The sequence below is a fragment of the Homalodisca vitripennis genome, chromosome 3 (genome assembly GCF_021130785.1).
Source record: "Homalodisca vitripennis isolate AUS2020 chromosome 3, UT_GWSS_2.1, whole genome shotgun sequence".
Classification (NCBI taxonomy): domain Eukaryota; kingdom Metazoa; phylum Arthropoda; class Insecta; order Hemiptera; family Cicadellidae; genus Homalodisca; species Homalodisca vitripennis.
Genome location: NC_060209.1, coordinates 77,431,202 through 77,456,014, shown reverse-complemented (window position 1 = coordinate 77,456,014; position 24,813 = coordinate 77,431,202). Strand labels below are relative to the sequence as shown.

At 31.2% G+C, this 24,813-nt stretch overlaps 1 protein-coding gene across 1 annotated transcript; it reads right to left on the bottom strand.

Moving 5' to 3' along the window:
- Positions 1 to 1,961: 1,961 nt before the first annotated feature.
- Positions 1,962 to 23,131, bottom strand: LOC124357075. The gene is made up of 6 exons (XM_046808492.1): positions 23,079 to 23,131; positions 13,503 to 13,675; positions 10,473 to 11,613; positions 7,970 to 8,178; positions 4,465 to 4,544; positions 1,962 to 2,020 (listed from the first exon to the last, which is right to left on the bottom strand). Exons 2-4 carry the CDS (start codon positions 13,659 to 13,661, stop codon positions 8,009 to 8,011), a joined length of 1,470 nt encoding a protein of 489 aa, XP_046664448.1. The 5' UTR covers positions 13,662 to 13,675; positions 23,079 to 23,131; the 3' UTR covers positions 1,962 to 2,020; positions 4,465 to 4,544; positions 7,970 to 8,008.
- Positions 23,132 to 24,813: the final 1,682 nt, after the last annotated feature.

The following is a 24,813-nucleotide window of genomic DNA, read 5'->3' as shown; positions in this document are numbered from 1 at the left end:
GTTTAAAACATTGGGTATTAAGGTATTGATAATCTAAAAATGTGTTCAATCTTGTTTTGCAAAACTTTTAAACACCAATAGCAATCATTGCAATTACTTAATTCTGGAGCTACTATGCAGTGTGAGTTAAAAGTATGGATACACTGTGATTAGTTTTTGATGGATAAAGTTGGAGGGATGCAACTGGGGACACGTTTCTAGGAAGTAGAATTTAACTTTTTGTCACTGTTGAAACTTGGCCATTTCCCCAAAATTATGGATGTGTTTTAAATTCACAAATACCACATTTTAAGAGGAAGAGCTTTCGATTGATAAGAAATATTCATATAAAGAAACACTATTAAATATCTAAATTTGTCATATGAAAATCTGGAAATTATTTTAATGATATAATTTATTTACAATTAATAAAATATTAAATATATTGTTATACAATCCATACTTGAAAAATAAAATTACTTTGAGCCAATAAACAAAGTAGATGCGCATAGTGACAGAAACATTATTTCTTGCTTGTGTGCAGTACCAACCTTGTTTTAAAACTAAATATTGTAAATGATACTCTTGTATAAAACCCAGTATCATTATTTTACTGTAGGTTGATTTCCACTCATATCACTACAATCATAGATAACACTTCATCTGTACACAAGACTCCAGTATTAATCTGCGATTAGTAGTATCAAAGATGAAGGAGCTTAACCTCTTTACCTCCGATTCCTGGACTAACAATGAGTGCATGACGCAACTGAACACTATTTGATATGCATTACATGAGAGGGCGTAATAACAAGTTTCCGGAGATCTATCATGTACATGTCAAACTGTTGATAAATAAATGCCAAACATTACCAAACAATGAGGATTGAAGGAAGTGATATAACCTTATTCACAAAAATGTTACTTTCTGATTTTTCTATGTCTTTATGTTCCTCATATCGTTTATCATGATGCTCCACATTAGAAGTATTAGAAAATTAAATTAAAAAGTCTTTCTTTCAGTGATGATAAGAACTATTATTTTGTGTTTTCGTTTGTTGAGCAATAAATGGAATAATTTTGGGTCATTTGTGAAATATTTTAGAAGATTCGTTTCTTGTGATAGACTAATATAAAATACAAAGGAATCATATTTCTAAAACAAATGTTACTAGCCTGAATGTCGATTAGTGGTTTTACTCGAAAGTAAGTAAATCTAACCACGTTACACTGCGTTATGAGTAATATTAATATTAGAATAAAGCCTTAAGAATCATGATATGTGTGTGTGTATATATATATATATATATATATATATATATATATATATATATATATATAATATTTTACTTCTTAGTTTAAATTTCCTTTAATATTTCGGCTTTGCCGTTTTCAAAAAGGTATAATAAAAGGTATAATAAAAAGTATAAAACAAAAACAAAAAAAATATTAAAGGAAATTTAAACTAAGAAGTCTAATTTGTTATAATAGAGCAATTCTGCATTATACAACCTTAATTATTTCCTATACGTACTTAAAATCTGTAAATACTACTAATTTCTTAAAAGAAAATGCTTAAACGAACATCACAATTTCAAACAAAAACACACTGTATCAGTAGCAATGAGTTAGGAAGAAGAGACAAAAGTGCCTTCAGGATTTTCCTCAAGTGGAATTTCGGTAGTGCCAAATTGATCGTTCTCGTTTGAGTTTAACTCTTTTAACACGTCATTAATTGTTTCTGAATCATTTCCTTCAACTCTGAGTGAAGAAGAGTTTTCGATTTCCCTGTCACGAACTAAGTTATTGTTGTCATGTGTTTCTTCTGCTTTATTGACATGGTTAATAGCGCTGATGTTACTCTTGTTTCCTCCTGATTCGGTGTTTTCTAAGGTTGTAATTTGATCTTCCACTATGCTTGACAAGGCCGCGAAACCCAGAACTGGATTGTTGTTTGTCACCTTTTGATCTTCTATTTTATCTAGTGGCAAGGCAGTAGTTGTTTCTTGCTCGTCTTCTTCTTCTTCTTCTTCAGGATTTTCTGAAATCATATCGATATATTATTACAAATCTTATATCCAACAATTTTTCATTATTTTAACTAAAACTTTATTTCTTAGCAGATTATTTTAATTTCTCACGTTTTGGACTCTTTTTAAAATAAGATTAATAAATCAAACAATAAATAAATACTAAATTATAACACATCTGTAGTCGTTTGCTTTGGGAATCTTCCCAAGTATTTTCAAATGATTGTGTAGTTACCCCAAATGCGACCTCAATAACCACCAACCGTCACTTCCGCCTAGTCCTCAGCAGAAGGTCCTAACTTCGACCCAAAAGCGATCGCGTTTGACATTAATTGTGATATTATCTGGGAGAGATAAAACATTTATTGTACAGTATATAACTACCCAAAGAATTTGAATTGATAATAAAGATGGAAAGATGATAATAATATTTTCGTGCGGGATGATATAGTAGACATCCATTTACCAAAAACTCCAAATGAGACGGACGAAGAAATTCGGTATGATTTTTTTCAACCAATATTTCGAGAATACAGATGTGTATTTCGAACATTCGGTCAGAGTCCAATATTTGTGTTCAGTTGGAATAAAGGAAGCTGTGTTATTTTTAAACGACATAAAAAGGAGGAGGTTACACAATTCGACCTACTACTACTACTCCTCGTCTTTTTATGAATTGTCACTAATGTATTATTCGAAACTACTGAACCGATGTGGATGAAACTTCATTTAAACGAAAGATGAGTCCCACTTTATTTTTTATGGAATGGACAAGTATCTGACCAGGAAATAGCTTTAAAAGTTTTACATATAAAAGCATATGGAAAAGACAGACACAGCAAATCGCGGAGAAGCATTTTCTTAAAATCGGAGACAATAAATAAAACCTGGAAGGGAAAGCAGTATCAGGACTGGATTGATTATGGAGTATGGAAATTTTCACTATAAATTACCTCACAGTTAATCTAGGAAGTTTCCTAGTCTACATCAAGATTCCAGAATACGCTCCTATAGGAGTACTTTTAAACGTGACATAACGCAAAAAGACAAAATAAGTTGCCGAGTTGTAGTTTCTTCCGATTACAATAACCTACCTTACAATACTGTGGAATCCATCTTTGTTCAGAGTGATGCTGGAGGTTCTTCTCTGCTGAATCCATCTGGAGCAATGCAGGATGAAACCTTAAGAGCTGAGATTGGAATTTTCCAAATCAACTTTTGATACCTCAGTGTTGCTGTAAGAAGTTTCTCACCTTGCTTCGCATTCCAAATGACGTACTAGTAATTCATTTAATTATGGCATGTAGCAATGAGATGGAATAGGTTGCTAATATTACCAACACATGCATATTTCTTTTAACGACCATAACTTAACTTCGAGAGTCTAGGGAATACGCCGTCTGTTATACTACTAATTTTTTGAACGACATTTTGACTGGAAGCATTGTGAAATCTGTCTTAGAATAGTAAGACAGCAAATATCTATGGTGGCAAGAAATATCTCAATACATTACAGAACACGTCAAGGTTAAATGAATGCCTCATCAAGAGTTGCACGTCCTCCTCCAAAATAACAAAAATTCTAAACAGATGTAACAAATGTTTCATTGCAGTCCCTAAACATATTAATCTGTATTCCTAATTACAGGAAATAATACACTACATTAGTTACTAAATATGTTTTTCACAATTCTTGATGTCGGTGCTAAATCTTAAATATAATGAAATATAATTAATTTTATTGGGTAAATTAAACAACACATTGATGTTATTGAACTACTTCTCTGGCAATGCTCATTAAATACCTGTTTATACTTTCATACAAGAAACACATAATATACGTATAAACAAATAGTATAATGATATGTATTGTATATTCATGGAATAAAACGGCTGATACAGAGTACCTGTCAATATTAAACTTTAGAATGTGTACATTACTGTTGTATGATTTAAAGTTGTAAATCTGAAAGTTTATTTTCATTGCTTATGGTACATAGTACTTTATATTTAGAAGTACCGCTATAAGGGGATAGGTTTTAAAACGTATAACCAAAGAATTATTTGTCTAATACATCTACCCCATAAAATTTGGTGACGCCTTTGAAAATTCTATGGTATTGGATTTGAGTAATTTTCATTTTGTCAAACTAAAATTTACTTTAGTTTTAATTCTTAGCTTCTTGACTTCAGTACAAGCAATGAAGTCAGTTTATTAAAATTTTTAAAAAGGTTTTAGCATAACATATTTTATGCATTTATAACATTTCTTAAAATACGGATTCTTTGTTTTAAGGAACAATACAGTTGCTCTGTTTATAACATTTCAGAGTAATGGGTGTGTGTTAATATTTTATTTAACGTGACCTGTTACTTTTAATGAATAAATAAACATCATACGACGTTTCTTGTTGTCTAAGTGAGATATTTTGAAATGTTATTTTCATGAACTTACTAGAACTTCGAGCAAGGAACTGACCACCTGACATTGTCGTCTTGTTACGCAGCTGTGACGAGCTCTCTACTCTTGATCTCCTGTAATTTAATGGAATAATATTTATTTAAAACATTTAGCATGTACTTAGTACATAAGAAAAGAACTAAACCTTCAAACATGTAATATTTAAAAACACAATCCTATAAAACGGGACAAAAATCCGTACCTTTGTTAAAAATTAAATAGTTTTACTTGATGGTTCGTATTACAGTAGTATCAGTAGCCAAGATTCTGCATTCTACGAATCTATCGGACAGTAAAGATACACTGAGGTCTCTCAGCAGTGTATTCATCGTTTGTAATATTGTGTAGACTCTCCACAGTTTTACAGCCATTGTTAACCACAATATATTCACTTATTTTAACTAAAATAATTTTTGGCTTTGTGTTTTTAATATTCTGGCTATATTTTTAAAATGTTGGCTGTTCAATGTCTTGTATTTCGTAAGCCATTTAGCCCATATTTACTTACCCCACCTGATTTGTGTATGGTTGTGAGTTGAGCAATTCATTCATAATTTTGGTAGCCTAATTGACTTTTTTAATTTATAATTTACTTGAATTTCTTTAATGACTTTTCCTATAAACAGACATATTTCCAATTATTTTATTAAAGGCAATAAAAATATTTGTCAATTGGGTGCCAGACCATGAGCAAGTCATAGGAATGAGACAGCACATAGGTTGGCGGGATAAGAAAGCGTGTCACGTCTCAAAAGGCCCGACAATAATTGTGGTTTGGATTAATTTTAAGTTAAACATAATAACACACAATGTGAAACTGTAAAACTAGACCCAACAGAAAAATTCTCAAAGGTCTGAGATAGGCAAAAACCTGTCGTCGACTGACATCGATGCTATTTTTGAACTCGTAAGACCGGATATCTGATTATTATATAATCTGCAGACTGGGCATGCCCCACTCAATTACAATGTTTATAGGATTCTATCTGTGATCGGGTCAAATTTTGCTTCTGCTTTGTGTGCAAGGGGAGTGTTGCACACATAATTTATTACTTATCCAAACAATCCCAGCGAAAAGGATATTCTCTTGACCAATCGAGCTTCCTTATCCTATCGTGTGGATTATCAGTAATCCCTCAGCCAGTGGTCAATATTGATATTCTTCTACTACAAAATTAATATATAAGCTAAAATATTTCAACACAATTTTTTGTTATCTAATTATATTGTTTAGTTTGTATCGATTATGACAGTTATCATAACTGGCAATCATCAGTAACTTTTTGTTAAAAAATGTTAATGCATGATTCAGCAATGAAAAGTGAATAGAATTTGTAGTTGTAAGATACATAAGCTCGCAAATGAAATTATAAGAGCTCATACTTTGTTCGGGAAAAGTTCAGTTACAAAAATAGCACAACACGTTCGTATAATACGAAAAGAGGGGAAATAAATTTGATGTAATTCCTCAAAGATAAACGTGGTGCTCTCAGACAGAGCAATAAAGGAACTCCTGAGGGAATGTGGCGGAAATGGAAAACGCGTAGTTCAAAGGCTCAACGGTCAAACAGTTTACAGTGTGAAGATATTGTGTGTATAATATTAAGGCCTGTTACTTCCCTACAAAACCAGCAGTTGTGTCAGCGGTATTCCAGTGTATGTTTTAACATTGCTGTATGGATTAAATTAGACTGCATACATAATATATTCTTGCCAAAACGTGTGACACAAACATCCAAATTTAAAATAATTGAGTCACAGAGAGTGTGAACATTCTTTAACATAGTGGACGTATACTCGCTCAACAATATTAAGAGATCTAAGTTTGAGTCCTGGTTGGCCAAGGACTTTTTGTGCACCAATCCTTAGCAACATGAATTTTCGATTTGCCTTTAATAAAAATAGATTAAGTAATAAATATATTTACAATATATAAATATTTAGGGTATTTGAATTGAAATACGTTCAATAACAGATATGATCTGGTAATGTCCTTTCATTCTTAAAACAATTTTAACGAAATAAAGAATATCTGGTTATTCAACAATACAATTTAAGACTAGAGAATAGTCTGTTAATGATCAACAAATAATTTTGTAAGAATTATATGTGTATATGTGTTGGAATTAATTAGAGAATAGCGTTATTTCTGAAATGTTAACACATTATCAGTTTAGAACGAATGAAATTTTAAAATGATTATAAACTTATAAAAATCATATTTTTACATTTAAATACTCAAGAATACATGAAAAATTAGATATTATGTTAAGGAGTATTATTAACTCGTTTTATGTACGAATATATGTTTTTTAACTTCATTCTTCTAAAATATTAAAAGTAACACAGTAAACTGTGTGCTATAAGTTAATTATATTCTTATCTATAATTTAAAAGTGATAGTTTCTACTTTTTAAATATTCAAATGATAGCCAAAATAGTTATTGTCAATCCCCCAATCATGAAATACCAAGTAAACAATAAATGTTTCATTTAATATACCAACGAATTACGTGTTTCCCCAAGGTGTTTTGCAATTAATTGTTTTGAAGATTTCCAAAAGATTACATACATTTTGAGGTTAAGTCGTTTTAATAATATTAATTTCAAATAAAAATATAGAAATTGTTCTATATCCATCACAGACTGTATGAAACAAACGATCTGGAAGGAGATCATATCAAACATGTAACTTCCGCTTTGTCAATCATTTTGAGGCATGATTACATTCAGCGGAGTCAAACGTTTCAGTTAACGCCGTCATTAACTACATACCTGTTAGCTCTCCACAGATCTACAGCATGTTATTAGTAATTCTCTCCATCTTCAGCATCAATATGGAAATAAGGTTATATTAGTATTACTTTCTATTCTCTAATTCCTGTTCCTAAGAAGGAGTATATCCCACTTACGTAAATTCAACTATGATTGGCAGAGCAATCATATACAATAACTAACCAACTAACTAACTAACTAACTTATTCTAATTAAGTAATTAGAATAAGTTGCATCATAGGGGATATCTTAAGAAAAAGTAAGCAATAGATTGTCGTCTAAATACAAGTAGTAGTGATTAAAATGTAGAAATGTTTGTAATAATTTAGAATTAATATTAACTAGTAAACTGATGAATGCGTTAATTTTTCGCAATGCTTGTTTTTCTTTTGTCTTTAGTTCCAAAATCAAATTAACAGGTAATAATTTTATGAGTACCTATGCCGATGATCAGTTTACAATCATGCTCTTCTTTTTGACGATTGAAAGATTATGAAGTAACAGGACTTTTTGTACATTTTCCATTATAAAAGATATCAGTATTACTACGTTTCAAAATCTATAGTTACTAAAATATTTTGTTTAACAAAAGTTTTAGTAAATTATTGTAAACCTCTGAGATTTGCTATTATATTCCTATGAGCGAGTGTAAAAAATTAAACATAGCTGAAAATTCAAGTTGACTCTTAATTTACACAGTTACCTCAATACACAGAACACAGACCTGGGAGGCGAATAAGTTTTTCTTTTGTTTGGATACAGATTAAGATGTAAAACCATGTGGTTGTCTGGAAGGTGGTTTTGGAGGGGCTGGAACTGGCCTCCTTGTAGCCTGGGGCTTCCACCTCGGCCTTTCAGTAGACTTAGGCCTCCACTTGGAGTTAGGGCGTCCACGCTCTCTCCATGGTGGAGCCGATGGAGCGTTGTTTATTTCTGAAACGTATTAGAATTTCTTAGTATCATAGTTGGTTTGTGGTATTTGTATAATCATAAACTAGAAGTATGCTTATTCTTTCCGTAACAGACTTCGCGAAATTGAATTATGCGCACCTCTAAATTTCATCTGAGTTTTATTTGTGTTAGAACACATATAGTTCTCTGGATTATATTTTTTGCGCTCAACTGAGTTTTTATTTTGCACAGATGAAAAAACGATTCTCAACTCTTTTAATTTTTTTCTGAATTGCACTGTACTTAAATTCCAAATTGAGAGTTTATATTACTATTCAATGTGTCAACGCTGATGTTAAATCTCAACTATTCTTCAATCCCTTCTCGAGATAACGTGCAAGTAATGCTTCAATGGCACATTCACATACACACACTGGAACTGTTTTTGAACTGCTGAATTTTAAAAATCAAAGAAGTAAATTCAAAACATTTTCTTTGGAAACCTTTGAGTCAAAATTACCGTAATGTTAGTACTAAACACTATTTTACTATTATAATGCTAATTTATATAGTTACTAATAAAGTAATACTAAGACAACATTTTTCGAAGATTTTACAATGGTCTGATAAAAATTACAAACTTTAAATAGTAAATACTTCAAAATAACCATATTGCAGAGTAAAAAGGTAGTTGTTTGAACTTTTCTTCAAACATGGTGAATTGGTCTCTCATTAAAACAATTTAATATTTTTTTTCAACGGACGATAACTCTTTATAAACGCCTCTTCCCAATTGTGATATCACTGAGAATTAGTTAAAAAGCCGTAAGCCAATTTGAATTTAACAAGAAAACTATCTAATGTTTTGTGTGAAGAAGAAAAATGTTGCTATTATTAGTTTCACACTAGACTTTTTCGGGAGGGTAAACATTGACACTTTCTTTTCTTACATCATATTTTAGATTCGCACGCTAAAAACAATCTTCAGGCACGTTCATAAATGTAAAGTCAGTATTTTCCAACGTTGTACAGTGCCAAAAATTGGATATAAGATTTCACTATCCTGTTTGTAGACGTCGATGCATCTATTATACACGTGTATGAATATATTAAGGACGTGTAATAAATAACAAGTAGCGCGAAAATGAAAAATATCCTTAAAAAATGTATGCATATTATTAAGATCATACTTCCTTTTTACAACCCCTCTTCCATTTTAACTCCAACAAAGACAAGCCTGGATTGGTGATTTATTTCTTAGTGGAAAATCCATCATCGTTAAAAGTAAAACTGTATTGTATGCTCATACACTGCAATTTGACTTGTTCCCTTGGCAATATTGAGATGATAAGATTGTTTATGTTGCTGTTTTTGCTAGTGTAGCATATTATTCAGGGTTTATATGACAATTATGTGCAATATTAACATTTAATTCATGAATTTAACATTTATATTGAAATGTATAAGTATCTTCATTAAACTCGCAACTATTACAATATTTATTTCTATCATCTAATTATCTGAAAAAATTTGAGATTACTAAACTTTCACCATAAAAATATAAAACACTAAATTTTTAGTTCAGAGAACTCGTTTATTATCCCTCAAAATGTTTATGTAAGTACGTTAAAAAATCCATTACCTTAAAAGTATATATGAGATATAGACATATGACAATCTTAATAAAATTAAACTTGATGAAGTGTCAAGATGTAAACCAATGTTTTAAGAACGTTATTTAAGTCATTAGTAATGTCGCAGTAAAATCAATACCAAGGTGAGATTTTAGTTGAACACTAAAAACTGAGGCTAAAAATTAAAAAAAAACACAACCATATTGTAACCATTATACGGGCATTCTCGTAATTTCCATAATGAAATTATTCAGATGACTCTGTTTTTTAATTCTAAAGAACGCCCTTATTTTCAATAACCTAAGAAGCAATTCATACATATCAATGTCACTTTTTATTTTTAGAACTAAGAATTTTTATTTTATACTCAAGGTGAAAATTCTTGTATCGTGTTATATGAAAAAAGTTTGTGAGAAATATAGGTTTTGTTAAGATAGCAGTAAATGTTAAGTATGAATTTTTCTAACAAAGTGAAGCAAAAATATAAAAGTAAATTGGACCTTCTTTTCGGAAAAGGATTAATATTTTGCTTCGGATCTTCCTTAATACAATAATAGACAGTACTGGCTAGATATTTGGTAAGAGCAGCAAGGCTGATCTGCAAATTCTAGTGCGAGATCGCAGTTCACAAGTTTGCTAGCATGCATTAACCTTATCAGCAAAGGTACTCATAAAACAGACCTTACAGAATGCTAGAGTTACCTGAGTCAGTCTCCATTGTGACAGGATATATGTCCAGAGTAACACTCATGGACTTCTCTTTCGTAGGGGCAGGTGTCGTCTTCTGCAACAGCGGTGGTCTAGACGGTACTGTAGCAGGTGAGTGAAAGATGGCCACCGTATGGCTTCTAACCGACTGAAGTTCTGAATCAGTGGGCGGACGGGGAGGAGTGATGTCTACTGCTATAGATGACGTTGGCACGAAAGATATCGGTTTTCGAAATCGAGGACCAGTATCCAATCCTGACTTTATAGGTATTAATCGGTTTATTTCTAGTGGATTTGAAGGTCTGAATTTTAGAAATGGATCGGTGACGTAAGCATGTCCATTGTAATATGGACTACCATTTTCGTCTTCATCTGTCCCAGATACGATAATTTCTCCTGGTCTCCTTTTATCGAACGGCATGATATAGGTTCCACTAACCCGCATCGTTGTTGTTCGAGTCTGTAACACATTTTCACTCATCTCGTTCTGTGAGAGTTTGTCCGCTGCTCCGTTCATTTTCAAATAAGTCATAACTTCATCGAAGTTACTGCTATTTTTAGGTGTTTTATAAGGAGACAGCTGTGCATAGCTATCAGTGAAATTTGGGTACGGAGTGAAAACATAAGGAGGAGGAGTAAAGTTTACTCTTGGATAGTGTGACTGGAAAAAATTATCACTAATAAGGTCTGATGGAATAGCAAATATGTTAGTTTGTTGAATGTTCATTTCAGTGGTCGAGGGTGTTGGTTTTGGTAAGTTATAATAAGGATAAGGAGTTGATAAATTGGGCCATCTGCTTCTTCCTGACCTTTGGACTTTGAAGGTATGTGTGTCAGAAGCGCCTTTATTCAAATCGGAGCTCAGGTCTTGGATTTGTGTTTTACTGATGTCGTCTAAAGTTTTTACTTCTAAAACTGAAATATCAACGTCACTCGTGAAAGAATTGTTCATAGAAGACTTGGTTAAATTTTCTTTACAGTCATGTCCGAATGCAAAGACACTTGCAGAGCAATTCGAAGATTTAACTATAGATGATGGATTTTTATCCAAAGACCTATTTATGTTACCAGGATATCGCAACGATACAGACTTTTTGCTTGCCCTTGATGCGTATTGTATCGTAGGGAAGAAAACCTGAAACACGATTACAATTTTGATTAATGTGTGGTAAAGTACTGTGGTATACGTGGTGTACCATAGGTTTCATCTACGTACCTAACCTATTGTCCAGCTGAGAGTTTCAAAACCTCTTTTGCGATATGTAGTATAATAATAAGTGTTTTTTTTAATGGATTTTAGAATTAGTATTGTCTTTTAAAATAAAAGCTCAATATACAAACATTTTAAAAAGTTTACAGTTCAAATCCATTACCATCAACGGTACCTATTTAAACAAGATAATATCCTAACCTAAATTAAATTACATGTTTTGTGTAGTGAGATATAAAATGTATTAATCGAAAAACAATTTAGTTACATTAAAATTATATTTTTACATCTCCATTGTGTGGTAAGTAGCCACATTTTAACCTGACCTACATAGCGCGACACCCCAATTTTAAAGATATTGAAATCAAAAGACACCTCACAATTCACTTGTACCACAATTATATATTTAAGGGCATCGAACGGTGTGTATCAAAGTTTGGAATCCATAAAAAGTCCTTATTTATGTTACTATAAACTAAAAAGAAGATTTCAACATTTTTAATTCTCTATATGGCGAGGATATTAATATTTTCGGATATGTGAGGTATAGACACCATTATTTTTCTTTATTTAATGAAAATAAACGATTTTATAGATTTTCAGCTACCTAAATCGTAATTTAATTATAGTATAAGGTTTATGCTAATGTTCTATCTTTATTTTGAAAAAATAGTTTGATTTGTTTACATATATATATATATATATATATATATATATATATATATATATATATATATATATCAATGTTTTTAGAGATGATTTAACTTTTAAGTACATCGATGTCAAGGATTAATAAGAAATGGAGGACTGGTAAAGTATTTGTCTATTCTCTGTCATATGTAACTCGTGTCCCACTTCATCGTTTGAAAGAGCTACAATTTAATAACCGAGTGATTAGAAGAAGTGAAGAAAATAAGTTGAAAGTATCCTGGTTTATAACATTGGTTATTTCTATAAATATATTAGCTGAATGTAAGCCGAATCTTGATTCCACATTGGTACGATTTACATCCCTTGGGCTTTCCAGACTTCTGTAGCAGCGCTTGTGCTGATGGAAACCATACACGTTGCGCTGTCACGTCGCATACACGACGAGATAATGCTGTAACTAATCTCGTTTCAATTTTCAAATACCTGCCCTTAACGTAAATCAAATACTGCAATGTACGATTTTATTACTGTGTAAGACCATCAGTACTATATAATACAATAGGTATTTATTTAGTTACTATCCAGAACAAAATCTTTGAAGAAATATATTATTGCAAATTTACAATAAAATATTGCCACATCCAATTGCATTTATGTCTGATATTGTATCGATTACCAAATAGGTAGTTTTTTAATCACTCTTTACTCTCATTAAACCAATTTGAAAATCACGCTCAAATGAATAATATGGAAAACATCTTAATACATGCATGAAAATGTATTTCACAATACGCTATGTCTATTGACCCAGTTAATTAAAAAATGCCTATAATTCTATTTTATTTATTTTTACAATAAGTAGAAGACAACCAGACACATGATATAAAAATAATTATCCAGTTTAGAATTAAACTATAATTCATGGTAATTAAAGACATTTTTTAAACTTTTTATTTTAAATCTATTAACTATATAAGTTGAAGCCATTATGGATGCAAGAAAATACAGAAAGAAGTTTAAAATAAAAATTATAAATCCAATCGATGTGTTATTGTATTATTATGTATGTTAAACAAATATTTTATTAAAAATATTAACTTACTAACTACTTAAAAATACGTTAAATTAAATTGAAATTTTTAAGGAATTCGATTACTGCTTACAGCAAAAGTAACAACAGCAGCAATGGCTATGACAAACGCCAGCCTCACTTTGCTGATACTACTCATCTTAGGGTCGGGACTGTGGGCTCTGTAAATGCCGAATCTGCGTCCTCCTTCACTGCCCTCTGTAGGCACATCTCCCAAAACCCTCTCGTCCATATCCGCATGCTATCCTGCAACAGAAAGGGCTATTCAAAATGGAGAACGTGATAATATCGAGCAGAGAAAAAGGCGAGGTTTAACCGGTAGCTCTTTAAACCTTCCTTCGTTAATATTTCCGTTATCTTCAGCTCTGTGAGTGTTATTTTGAACTTAAATCAATTTGCAGATAAAAGCATGACAAAGAAGTTTATCTCTTTTATGTCCTTTATTATACTTTGTCTCTCTTTTGTATGCACTGTAAGCAGACTATTCTGATGTCCTATTCAAGTGCGTGCGAAATGTCAAGTCTCGTCCCACCTCCTTTTTGATATGTTCCACCAAGAATAGCTTAAGACTAAACAGAAAAGATAGTTTTATACCTGCGACACATAAAAGATAAGCTGTTTCAGCGTAATGACTAAAATGTTTCAATGACGCTTAGTCAAATTCCATGAATCCCATTGAACCATCATTGAAATTATTCTGTCTATGTAAAAATAAGGTTAAATGCACAATTTGAAGTCTACAGATGAAATATTTCTCGAGATTTCTTACAAATAGTTAGGTAACAAGTGATGCAGTGCCTATTCATTTTACAAATGTTCGATAACGCTCAGCCAAATCTCATTGATTGGCATGGACCATCATTGAACCCGATATTATCTATGAAGAAATAAAATTTTAAGTGACATACCAAGTCTATATGACAGTTTCTATCTATTATGCGCTCAGACAGAGAGAAATAAACAGACAGCCTGAGAGAAAAAACTTTTTTCATCCCCTCGAGTTATAGACTTCACTAATGCTTAGCCAGAAAAACAATGTTTTAAAGTATCGGGTTTAAAAGTTTTTCCCCAAATGAATAACTTTTTCTAACAATACTTAAGTAAATGAACATTGTTACGTCATTGCAAACGTAATAACAAGTTTTGGTAATAAATAAACGTGTGATAACACTAAAAAACCTTTGTTTACCCCAATTAGATAAAGGATAATATTTTATTTTTTAATTATATATTAAAAGTAACTGTTATTTTCAATTAGTTATAAAGGACTTATTCTCTATGGATAAAACGTGTTTTATTTGAGTTATACACCATGATTCCATTAGTTAAATATAAATATTTTGTCTATATTTAGTATTATATATTATATTATACATTCTCTATATCTATATTATATATTTCAATATTAAGTAAATTCATTAGCACACAAGGTTCGGGTATTCATGAAACCCCCATTTTCTGCGTTAAATATATATATAGTAAGAGTGTAAGAGTGTCTCGACCGTGTGAAAGACCTTTGGAAGGATGAGATATATACAAGGTGAATGCATCATTACTTTATTGAACCCTTTCTCTCTCTATGAGCATTCCCCTTTCTATCCATACTTGTTGTTCAGTTTATAAATCATTCAGAAGGCCTTTAAAATGAAGAAATACCGACGTCAAATGTATTACGCGTATTTGTTATTTTACAATTATTTTTGTGTTGTATTATAAACTCCCGTGGTAATGATTATGATGTGTGATGTAGCATTATGATAGTGCAATAAGAGCCGGATTATTAGAAACCTTTCTGTTGGGGAAATTCGTATTGGGTACGATACAACTGTTAAGGTCCTTCCATACGTTATTGAAACTAGTGCAGTAACATTTTATAGATGATAGGTATTCTTCTAAATGTCCGTAGCTGAGTTCTGTTGACTCCTTATAGATGGTCTCGAATTACAGGTGTGGAGTAGTGAGATAAGATATGGTTACAAGACTTGATTTTTATTATTAGTCGTTTTATCTCAAGAAAAGCAATATATCTCTAGAGCCATCTAAGTAAATCTGTTTAATATTAACATACTATCTTACAAAAACTTGTTTTCAAACAGTAAAAAGGTATAGATGTGGAGGGAAACTTCGTAAATTTCCAGATATAAAGCAAAAACATATGATAAAATGTACAGATTGATTATATCTCAAACTAGTTTCACTGACTAAACGACATGTCTAATAATATGAGACTTATAATTAAGTGAAGTCTTAATGACAGTGAGCATAATCATATTTATGGAAAATATTTAAAAGATTTATGATAAACTATATGCTTGTGTCGGCCCAGATTACTACAGCATTGTTTTCATGTTTATCATATAGATTTTTAATTTCATTATAAATTTTACATTTACGTGCTAGAAGTTTTGCAAAAAAATAAAAAAACGCACACAAATCAAAATCTGTATATAAATCAATACATTTCACTGACTTTGTGACTACGTTTGACATTTGTAATTACTACTTCCGGTGTTATAAACAACTTTCATATTTAATAATTTATATTATCTTAGTTTCAGGGTTGCACAGTAAAGTATCAATTAAAAGTTTCACTGTTTGAATAAGATGATGTTGCGCTGTTATTAAAGTATCCGCTCACAGCAGAAAATAAATATGATGTAAATTGCTACGAACATTTATTTCAGCACAGTCGGCAGATTTATTTCACATTGTCATATTAAAACATCAGGAAGTAACGTCAAGTAACCATTTATACCTCTTTAAAATTTACAGTTTATAACTTAATTTTTTAACTTAAGGCTTTATATCATTTAATTAATTCATTTAGACCTAAACGGACATTTGAGGTTGGTGGTAGAGGCCACCTCCTGTCAAGATCCCATGATAAGTAATAACCGACACTACCCCAGTTACGTTACCTTGGAAGAAGGGGAGGATAGCTCTGCCTTGGTCTCTTCTAGTCAAAGTGCGCAGGGGAAACCATACTCCCTCAAGTTTAGGCTTGCAAAACATCTACTACTAAGGAAACACCACCCACTGCAACAGTTAGCCTCCGAAGTAAACAGACCAGCCAGTCGACCAGCACTTTTTATGTTGAACCTTACGACCTGTAAGGTATAAAATGGTAATAAGTTCATAAATTTCTTATAAAAATTGAAATTATTTGAGCCTTTTGTCATTAATAATAACGGTATGTACGTATACAATTGTGGTGTTGAGATTATTGCATAATACCAGTTAATCATTTTTAATATTTGAAAAAATTAAAAGTACAATGTTTTTTTTATAAACGTTCAAGTATTATAAGGCCACTTATTCTACTCCGCGATGTTTGATATGAATGTAACCACACAACATCGAATATTTGAGCAGCCGTGATCTTAAACTAATATGCATGGAATATCTGTGTAAATTTAGATTTACACGCTGACTGCCCGCTATTTTGGAAACGATAGAAATGAGAGTGGCTAGTAAACTTGTAGTGGCCTGTGGAAGTACTATTGCCGTACAAAGTTTGCCTCAGTCAGAACTTGAGGGAGTGACCATGTGTAACGCGCATTACTGCTGTTATTGACTACTTATAAGTATTTTGCACGGTATCCATCTTGAAAATTACAAATTATAGCAGGAATAATAGATCAGAGTAGTATATAAACTGGTGTAAATTAACTGAAAGTTTTAAGGTCGTTGACAGTTTTTATTTCAGATACTGAATAGTGAGATAAGAACCTATTAAAACAGTTGCGTACATATTGACTGATTTAGAAAATAGTTTCAATAATAGTTAAAAGATTATTTTGCATTTATTTTGCAACAGCTGAGATAATTGTATATTAAGCACGTTTACTATATATAATTTGGTTATTGCGCCACAACTCAGGAAATGTAAGGCTACTGCACAACTGTCAAGTTATGTCTTAACTCCTAAATATTTATATGACTAACTTAGTTTCTGAAGAGTTAGTCAGACTTTCTAACATGGAAGCAAAGTTGATTCTGATGAAATGAGCTCAGGAACTTGTCAGGATAATTATCGGGTAACATAAGGTTTAACGTACGTGACATCCTGTCGTAAGTCTGTCACAAAGTTAAGAGGAGATACGTATCGATTCACGAAATGAGTTATCAACAAAGTTATCTGAATTTGAAAATGTGTACTGAGTGAATAAAATATTTCATAGTATACGGGGTTTGGATAACTTAGGTAATATATGGTTTAGCTTAAAAAATGTTGCTTAAACTATAGTATCACATATCTTATTATCAATTATTAAAATAATACAATTGCTCGTAATTAATAGCTTTTGCTCACTCAACAATAATGTTTATGCCTTCTTCAATATTGGATTTAGCACCATTACTATGAAACTAACTACACGGTGGATAAGGCAAATCATTATGAATGGTTTATATTGAAATGCAAAGAAAATATAGATAAAGTTTTACACCCATTTTTTAGCTTATTGTTTAAGAAAGTAAATTAATTTATCACAGTTCTTTTTAATGCAAATCAACATTATACTCTATAGGTTATATGATTATATCTTATGATTTATCGGTCTGCGTGTGATATGCGTAACCCGTCAATGTTACTGCACTCACTGGTTAACATATGTGACATAGCCGACCTCTTTATCGTAAAATTTGGCTACCTACGTACAATAGGTACTAATCCGTATAGATTGTAACGGTAAATTACTGTATTTTATTCTTTTATACATTGAGACTAGAAATTTTCATGTAAAAACTTACTATCCAAAGGAATAGTGCTTTATGGATAATATATATGTGTTAAGTAAATTGATAATAACATATAAAATTAAATTAATTTTTGTTAATAGTTTGTTAAAGCTAAAAATGGTTTAACCTGCGATTTAAACTCTAACATAACAGAAAAACCCTGTTTCTCATACAGTATTTGACATATAGTAGTCTCTCATACAGTGTATAAGAAGTAGTCTTTGAATTGTAGACTATTCGACTTCTGAAAATGAAATATGCTCTATCAAAACAAATAATTTATTTAGTAAGGAATGTACAAGATTAAAGGATTTGTGTAATCTTCATAAGGAAACTTGTTTTTCACGGATAACTCGGTCGATCTGGCAATCTATACTCCAATGAAGACTAATTCTGCAAAATGTTTTAGCAGAATGTTGTATAATCTGACCATTTGTTTTATTCCGAGCATATAACTGTTACAGTGGTAGTATATGAAATAATTTGAACGCAGTAATCAATATTGGCTAATGAAATCAAAGAAACTTATGAATTTAAAAAACTGCAATTGTCTGGGGGTATGAGGGTAGAATTTAAAGTCTTAATGTGGTGATAAACAGACCAGTGATAAATAACTGTGAATTATATTGTTGGAAATTTATAAAAATAGAATAAAGTTACAATGTAACATCAAGCAAACTGATATTAAGAAAAATTGTAATACTTTGAAAAAGGTTGGTCACAGTTTTTAGTTCTGTAAAAGATGTGTGAGGGAACCCTAAATATTACCCTAGCATTTACTATAATACTGTCAATGTTACACTGTGCTTAGGATCCCTTTTTACCACGCGTTTTAAGATCCGCATACAGCAACAGTAATGAGGAATGGTAGAGAAGGATGAAAAAGCTGTTGTGTGTATTATGGTTTAAAAATAATATAATAAGTAAGAGACATTTCATTTCTGAGGATTTGCGAGAGAAGATTCGTCGAAATGGTTATAAACGTCTCCTCAGAGATCTGCTTGTCCGAACGTGTCGTGAAGAATTCTGAAACTGACATTGTATAAGCTATAACAAGAGAAGATGAGTTTGGAATTTAATAAAAAGCCGGACAGAACTGATTATTTGGAGAGGTACAACTCTATTTTCTCTTCGAATGTTTTAATAAAAATGTTATAACGATGTAATGTAAAGCCTTACAATTGTTCGTTTGCTTCTTAACAAGTCAAGGTGTGAATATTGAATTCCTGCATAAAATCTATACATATAAAATAATATACTGTCAAATAGTTCAATGATGATTAAATGACGAATCTGTCACTCGAGAGGCAGGACAAATTTAATTTATATTTGCCTTTCTTTCAGTCCGCACGAAATCTCTGAAACAAAGTGACGTTCATACCTAAATTTTTCCTATGAAGTTTCACTTCTATATTAGAGACATAAAGGTTTATTGTGGTAAATTTCACGCTATGGGATTTGACTGATCGTTAGCAAACATTGTTTAAAGGTTTTATAGGTAGTTATAGTGGCAATTAGAAAAATGCAGAATAAATTGATTTGTCAAAGGATTGAATATAAAATCATACGTAAGTTTAACCTGTGACAGAATAGCATGTGCAGCCTAATTAAATTAACCATACGTTTCTCTGCAACTTCAGGAAAGGCTGTTACGTGACTCGTAGCTAATTATAACCATGTAAAAATGTATTACTAGCATTTATAAAATAGATACTATAATGTAAAACTAGGAACTCAGAAGACTTTCCAGCAACGGTATATAGGCAGCCTTATTTAATAGACTATTTATTTAATTTGAAAACACATTAAAATCCATTTCTAGTTGGCCGAGCGTTAGCGAAAACTATAGCTAGATGAACTCAACAAATTTTCACACGAAACCAACGATCAAACTGACATTGATTTACAATTTGTCATGAACTTTCGTTTCTATACAAGGAATATCGAGTTCGATATTGGGTTATAGAAGTCATGGAATTCGGATGAACGTTAGCATTTGATGTAGATCTTTATGCGTAACCATGATGGCAACGATAAAATCACAGAATAAATAAAAATACTAGGCCTGCAATAATATGCCATTTAAACGTGTGATAAATTAACACTTGTAGCATAACTATCTGCAAGATAGATAAAGATTTGGCAGGCTGATATAACTTTTTAACTTTATATAACTGTTTCTTGCTAGGTGGGGGAAGGTTATGTAAAAGAGTTTTTTATAAATACTATGTCTGCTTATCTATAGAAAAACTTGGAAGTTTGCATGTTATCTCAGCAAAGCAGCATTTGGTATGGCGTATTCTTACCTTGTTTTTACGATTGATATACCTTGCATAATTGATCATTTTATAGTTTTAATGCAGAACCGAATAACTAATTTTGATAATTTTATTATGATAAATTTATATCAAATTAAAATGTTAACTATTGTTACTGATTTACCAAAATATGTATTTGTAACAATTGTATATTAATTTCATCGTAATAGAGTTCCTTTAAGATTTCAGAGGTACTAAGCATCTATCCAATAAAAATTACAGAACTTTCCTACTAACTGGATCAAAATAACCTTAACTGTTTAAAACTAAAATTCATTAACAAACCGAACGTTTTATCAACAGTTCAGGTATTCCGATGAACGTTTCCTGACTTAAATATGTGTCTAAAGTGTTGGAAGGAACTAGAGCCGAAATCGTGTTCGTGCCAAATTAGTTTCATTAAGAAACTCTGTAAACTTGGTTCGTATAAGTCCATTATTAGTGGCTGTGTGAGGAAGTTCCGATTAAATACAAGTCCGTCCTTTATAGTGTCCAGATTTATTGGCTCTGAGTCCATCAAAGGGGTTAAATTGCGAAATACTCCTAAATAGAACGATAAAATATATTAAATGAACCAAATAATTCATTTTATTAATTATATTCTTTGTATATATAAATAACACATAAAAAACATAAACATATAAAACATATTTTACAAAACAAATTAAAATTGTCAAGTATAATTTATACCTACAACTATCCATAACTTAAATGTAAACTATCCGGAAGTTTAGTTTGTAGGACCCTCTGATAAGCTATTTCTAAATAATTCATTTTAAGTTTAAGGGGATTCTGAATTTTTTTAATACTTTTTAAAGAAAGACATTCATTGAATTTTATGTTATGCTCCATTGAATGGGGCGAAATAGGGTTGTATTTAACTTTAAGGTTTGTATCGCTGCAACTTTTGTTCCTGCCAATGTGCATGTGCAATGGAGTTGTGGTCTGACCAATGTAGTCTTTCGGGCAGACTTTGCATGACAATTGGTAAATGACATTGCTGGATTCACAATTGATTTTACCAAGTATCGGATAATTTCTTTTTTTTGCTACTACAGAATCTTTTAATTTATTATTAAATTACACGTTTTGCATCGAGGCTTACCACAGTGTTCACAGCCAAAAGGTTTGTTTAAATTTTGTGTTAGGTCATCAGAGGCTAGTTTAGGTCTTAATAATGTTTTTCTAATTTTGAGGCTTTAACATAGGCTATATATTTATCAAATGTCGTCGTACAGTAAGTATTTTACACATTAACCTTCAAAAATAATGATGCATTTTTAATTTGATAGTTTTAGATGATAGTTCTATATAAATGTTACCTTTTTTAAAGCGTGGTCTTTTAATTTTTCATCTTGGAATAAAAAGTTCCGAGTAACATTTTAGAATATTGTTGTAAATAGTAATAGGTCTTGAAAACGATGTGTCCCATTCTCTAGTTTTCCGGGTAATATTCTGAAGAAAATGTTTTTTCAATATTATAATTTTTGTCTGTTTGTCTATCTGTCCGCACGTTATCTCGCTAACGAACTGACAAAGACGAATCGACAAAGATTCATTTGACCTTCATTTCTACATGGGCATCGTCGACTTAGATGGTACGTTCGCTCCATAGGATTTGGGTGAGCGTTAATAGAACCCTTTACTTTAATCAAATGCTTATTTGGGTGACCATGATCTCAACAAAAGAATTGATCTCTGAAAACTGGAGGGTCAATCAATTTTTACATATACTTAGTGCAACCATGTGTCATTTTAACGTGCTGCATAGTAAAATATGTTGCTAATACACTTAAAATTCTGCATACAACCTCAGCAAAGCCTTTTGCGCGACATTCGGTGGGGTTTATACCTACCTTTTCATAACTTGAAGTTTTAAATTAATTATAACTATACACCGAATACCAAAAATCACCAACTTATCGACAAACCCATATGATTCAAAATATTACTGGCAAAGTTCCAGATGATCCATAACTGCTCAGTTTATAAAGCAATTAAATTAAATACATTGTAATAAATAGTTCTTGGAAAAGCGTAAAAAAGCCTCCCTTTGACCGAGAAGAGTTCTACAAGACACATTGGAGCTTGAGGAGTAGAGACTAATGCTTGGAAACTCATTCAGCAATTAACTAAAAGTAATTTTAAATTAGTTATATACATCTATGTATTGAAATTTAACTATTCTGGCACAGTATTTAATTCTATTATTTTCTGGGTTCAGCGGAATTATTGTGTTAACATCTTTATATCTTGTTGTAGTTAAATTTGTCATTCGAATATCAATTGTCATCAAAACTATTTGCGTATAGCAGTTAATTTATTCTGGATACTTACCTCATACATGCTATTGATACATCTACGATTTTTAATATTTTACTTTTATTAAACGACTCGATCTCACGCACATCATTTTAAAATCCGTGTGGTTATATTTCCCAAATAATAAAACTATTATAAATAATAATTTCCTACACCAAATTTAAAGTTAAATATCCAAATTAACTATTTTTGTGAGTATAATGTAAATATTAATAACAATTGTAAATATTAATTACGTCAAGTAAATATAAATAAGAGTATGTTGTTACCCTTGATAGTGATGGAGGCGGCGCGGCGCGGCGGACTGCAGCAGAACACACACTGCTCTGAGCAGCCTGAAGGTCACGCTCAGCTGATGTCAAGGTCACGCTCTGATAGCCACTCTTTAATTGAGCGCCCGCACGCGCACACACCCACGAGCCAATTTGCTTCCACAGACGTAGAAAGTGTACACCTTTCGCCAATTTGCTCAGGACATTGCATCCTTCTTTGGCAAATAGTAATTTAAATCCTGTGGTTCAGTTGTTTACAGAATAGAGGTTTAAGTAACTTACCGTACTATTTTCTATGGTTTTGTGACAGTTTACTCCCTTGTCGGCGATACTGACCAATTAATAGTTATAATTAGTTGGTGGGTATCCGACACTTAAGTTGGAAATTACTAGGGATTATTAGAATATTGTAAACCAAGTTCTAATGTTATACCAAAAAACCACATATTTCAGGGTCAGAACTAATGTAAGAATTAATAATTGTAAACTAGGATTTTCTATATAAATTTAATTTATGATATGTCTAATTTAACTTTATTTTAAAATTATTTTGTTCAAAAGCTATTATTCAGCCCAACCACAAAACTAAACAGTTGTATAAGTTCAAAATGGCATGAAATGCTAAAGTATTTATTATTTAGTCGGATAAGTTCATTCAATCTAGCAGTTAAGTTATGCTTATAATCGAAACAAGGCTGTAAGGTGAGTTAGTTAAATCATATTTTGTGTTATGTGAAAGCGACCTAATTTAGAATAATGGATTGGTTGGTTGATCCATTTATTTAATCAAGAAGCTTCGATTAATTTATTTGTAATGTAATGAGATATATATATATATATATATATATATATATATATATATATATATATATATATATATAAAAGCTACATTCCAGTTCATACTATGATCTTCGGACCAACAGTTATGTTCAGTTGTTTTTTTTTTATGTCAGCTCCTTTCTTGTTTTGACTTTGTGCTTCATTATCCTAGCATGTATCCTAGTTTGTATCTTAGCTACCGTTTCTGCATTCCAGATTAGAACTAAATTTTATATTATAGACGCAGTTTAATAATCCTATGCCCTATATTTTTGTTTGCATTTAACGAGAATTTGTATAAAGATCTTTGTTTATTTATTATTTATTTATTTCTCAGATGGTATAAGTTTAAAAGGTAGTTCTATTGATGTACTACCTCTTCTTTTAATTATTTTTCTCTATAAAAACACATTTCAAACAAAAAACAAGTCATTAGCAGAAACGTGGCTAGAAACTGTTTAGAGATTGCAAAGATGTACAAGCATTCTACCTCACTAAATGTAATAGTCTGTTATAAGAGGAAAACGTCTGCTGAAGGGTGAAGAAATGTTATAAAAACAATAGACTCGCTCCAGATGTTTCTCCATTCCTTTTGTGTTCTGACCGGACATTCCTTGTTATAGTGTGTGGTATCTCATATGTTGTATGATTTTTGTTTTCGAAACTCACCTGAAATAAAAGGCAATTTATAAATAAAAAATTTTTTCGTAAATGTAAATATGTGTAAATATAATTGATAATATCTTTAAAACCTTCATAAGAAAAACATTGGATTTAATAGTTATGTAATGAAATAATAGTTCCCAATCACGGTCTCTAACAGTTACCATTAATCTATTAAAGAGTGGATAACATTATTTTTACAATATCGGTAAATATTATATTTAAATTGGCTCAATATTTTCTGTCTCAT

Coding starts and splice junctions, on each gene's coding strand:
- LOC124357075 (XM_046808492.1), bottom strand. CDS start 13,661: ATGGACGAGAGGGTTTTGGGAGATGTGCCTACAGAGGGCAGTGAAGGA. Junction 11,614..13,502: donor CTGCTGTTGTTACTTTTGCT/GTAAGCAGTAAT, acceptor ATCGTGTTTCAG/GTTTTCTTCCCTACGATACA. Junction 8,179..10,472: donor CACAATGGAGACTGACTCAG/GTAACTCTAGCA, acceptor AATACGTTTCAG/AAATAAACAACGCTCCATCG.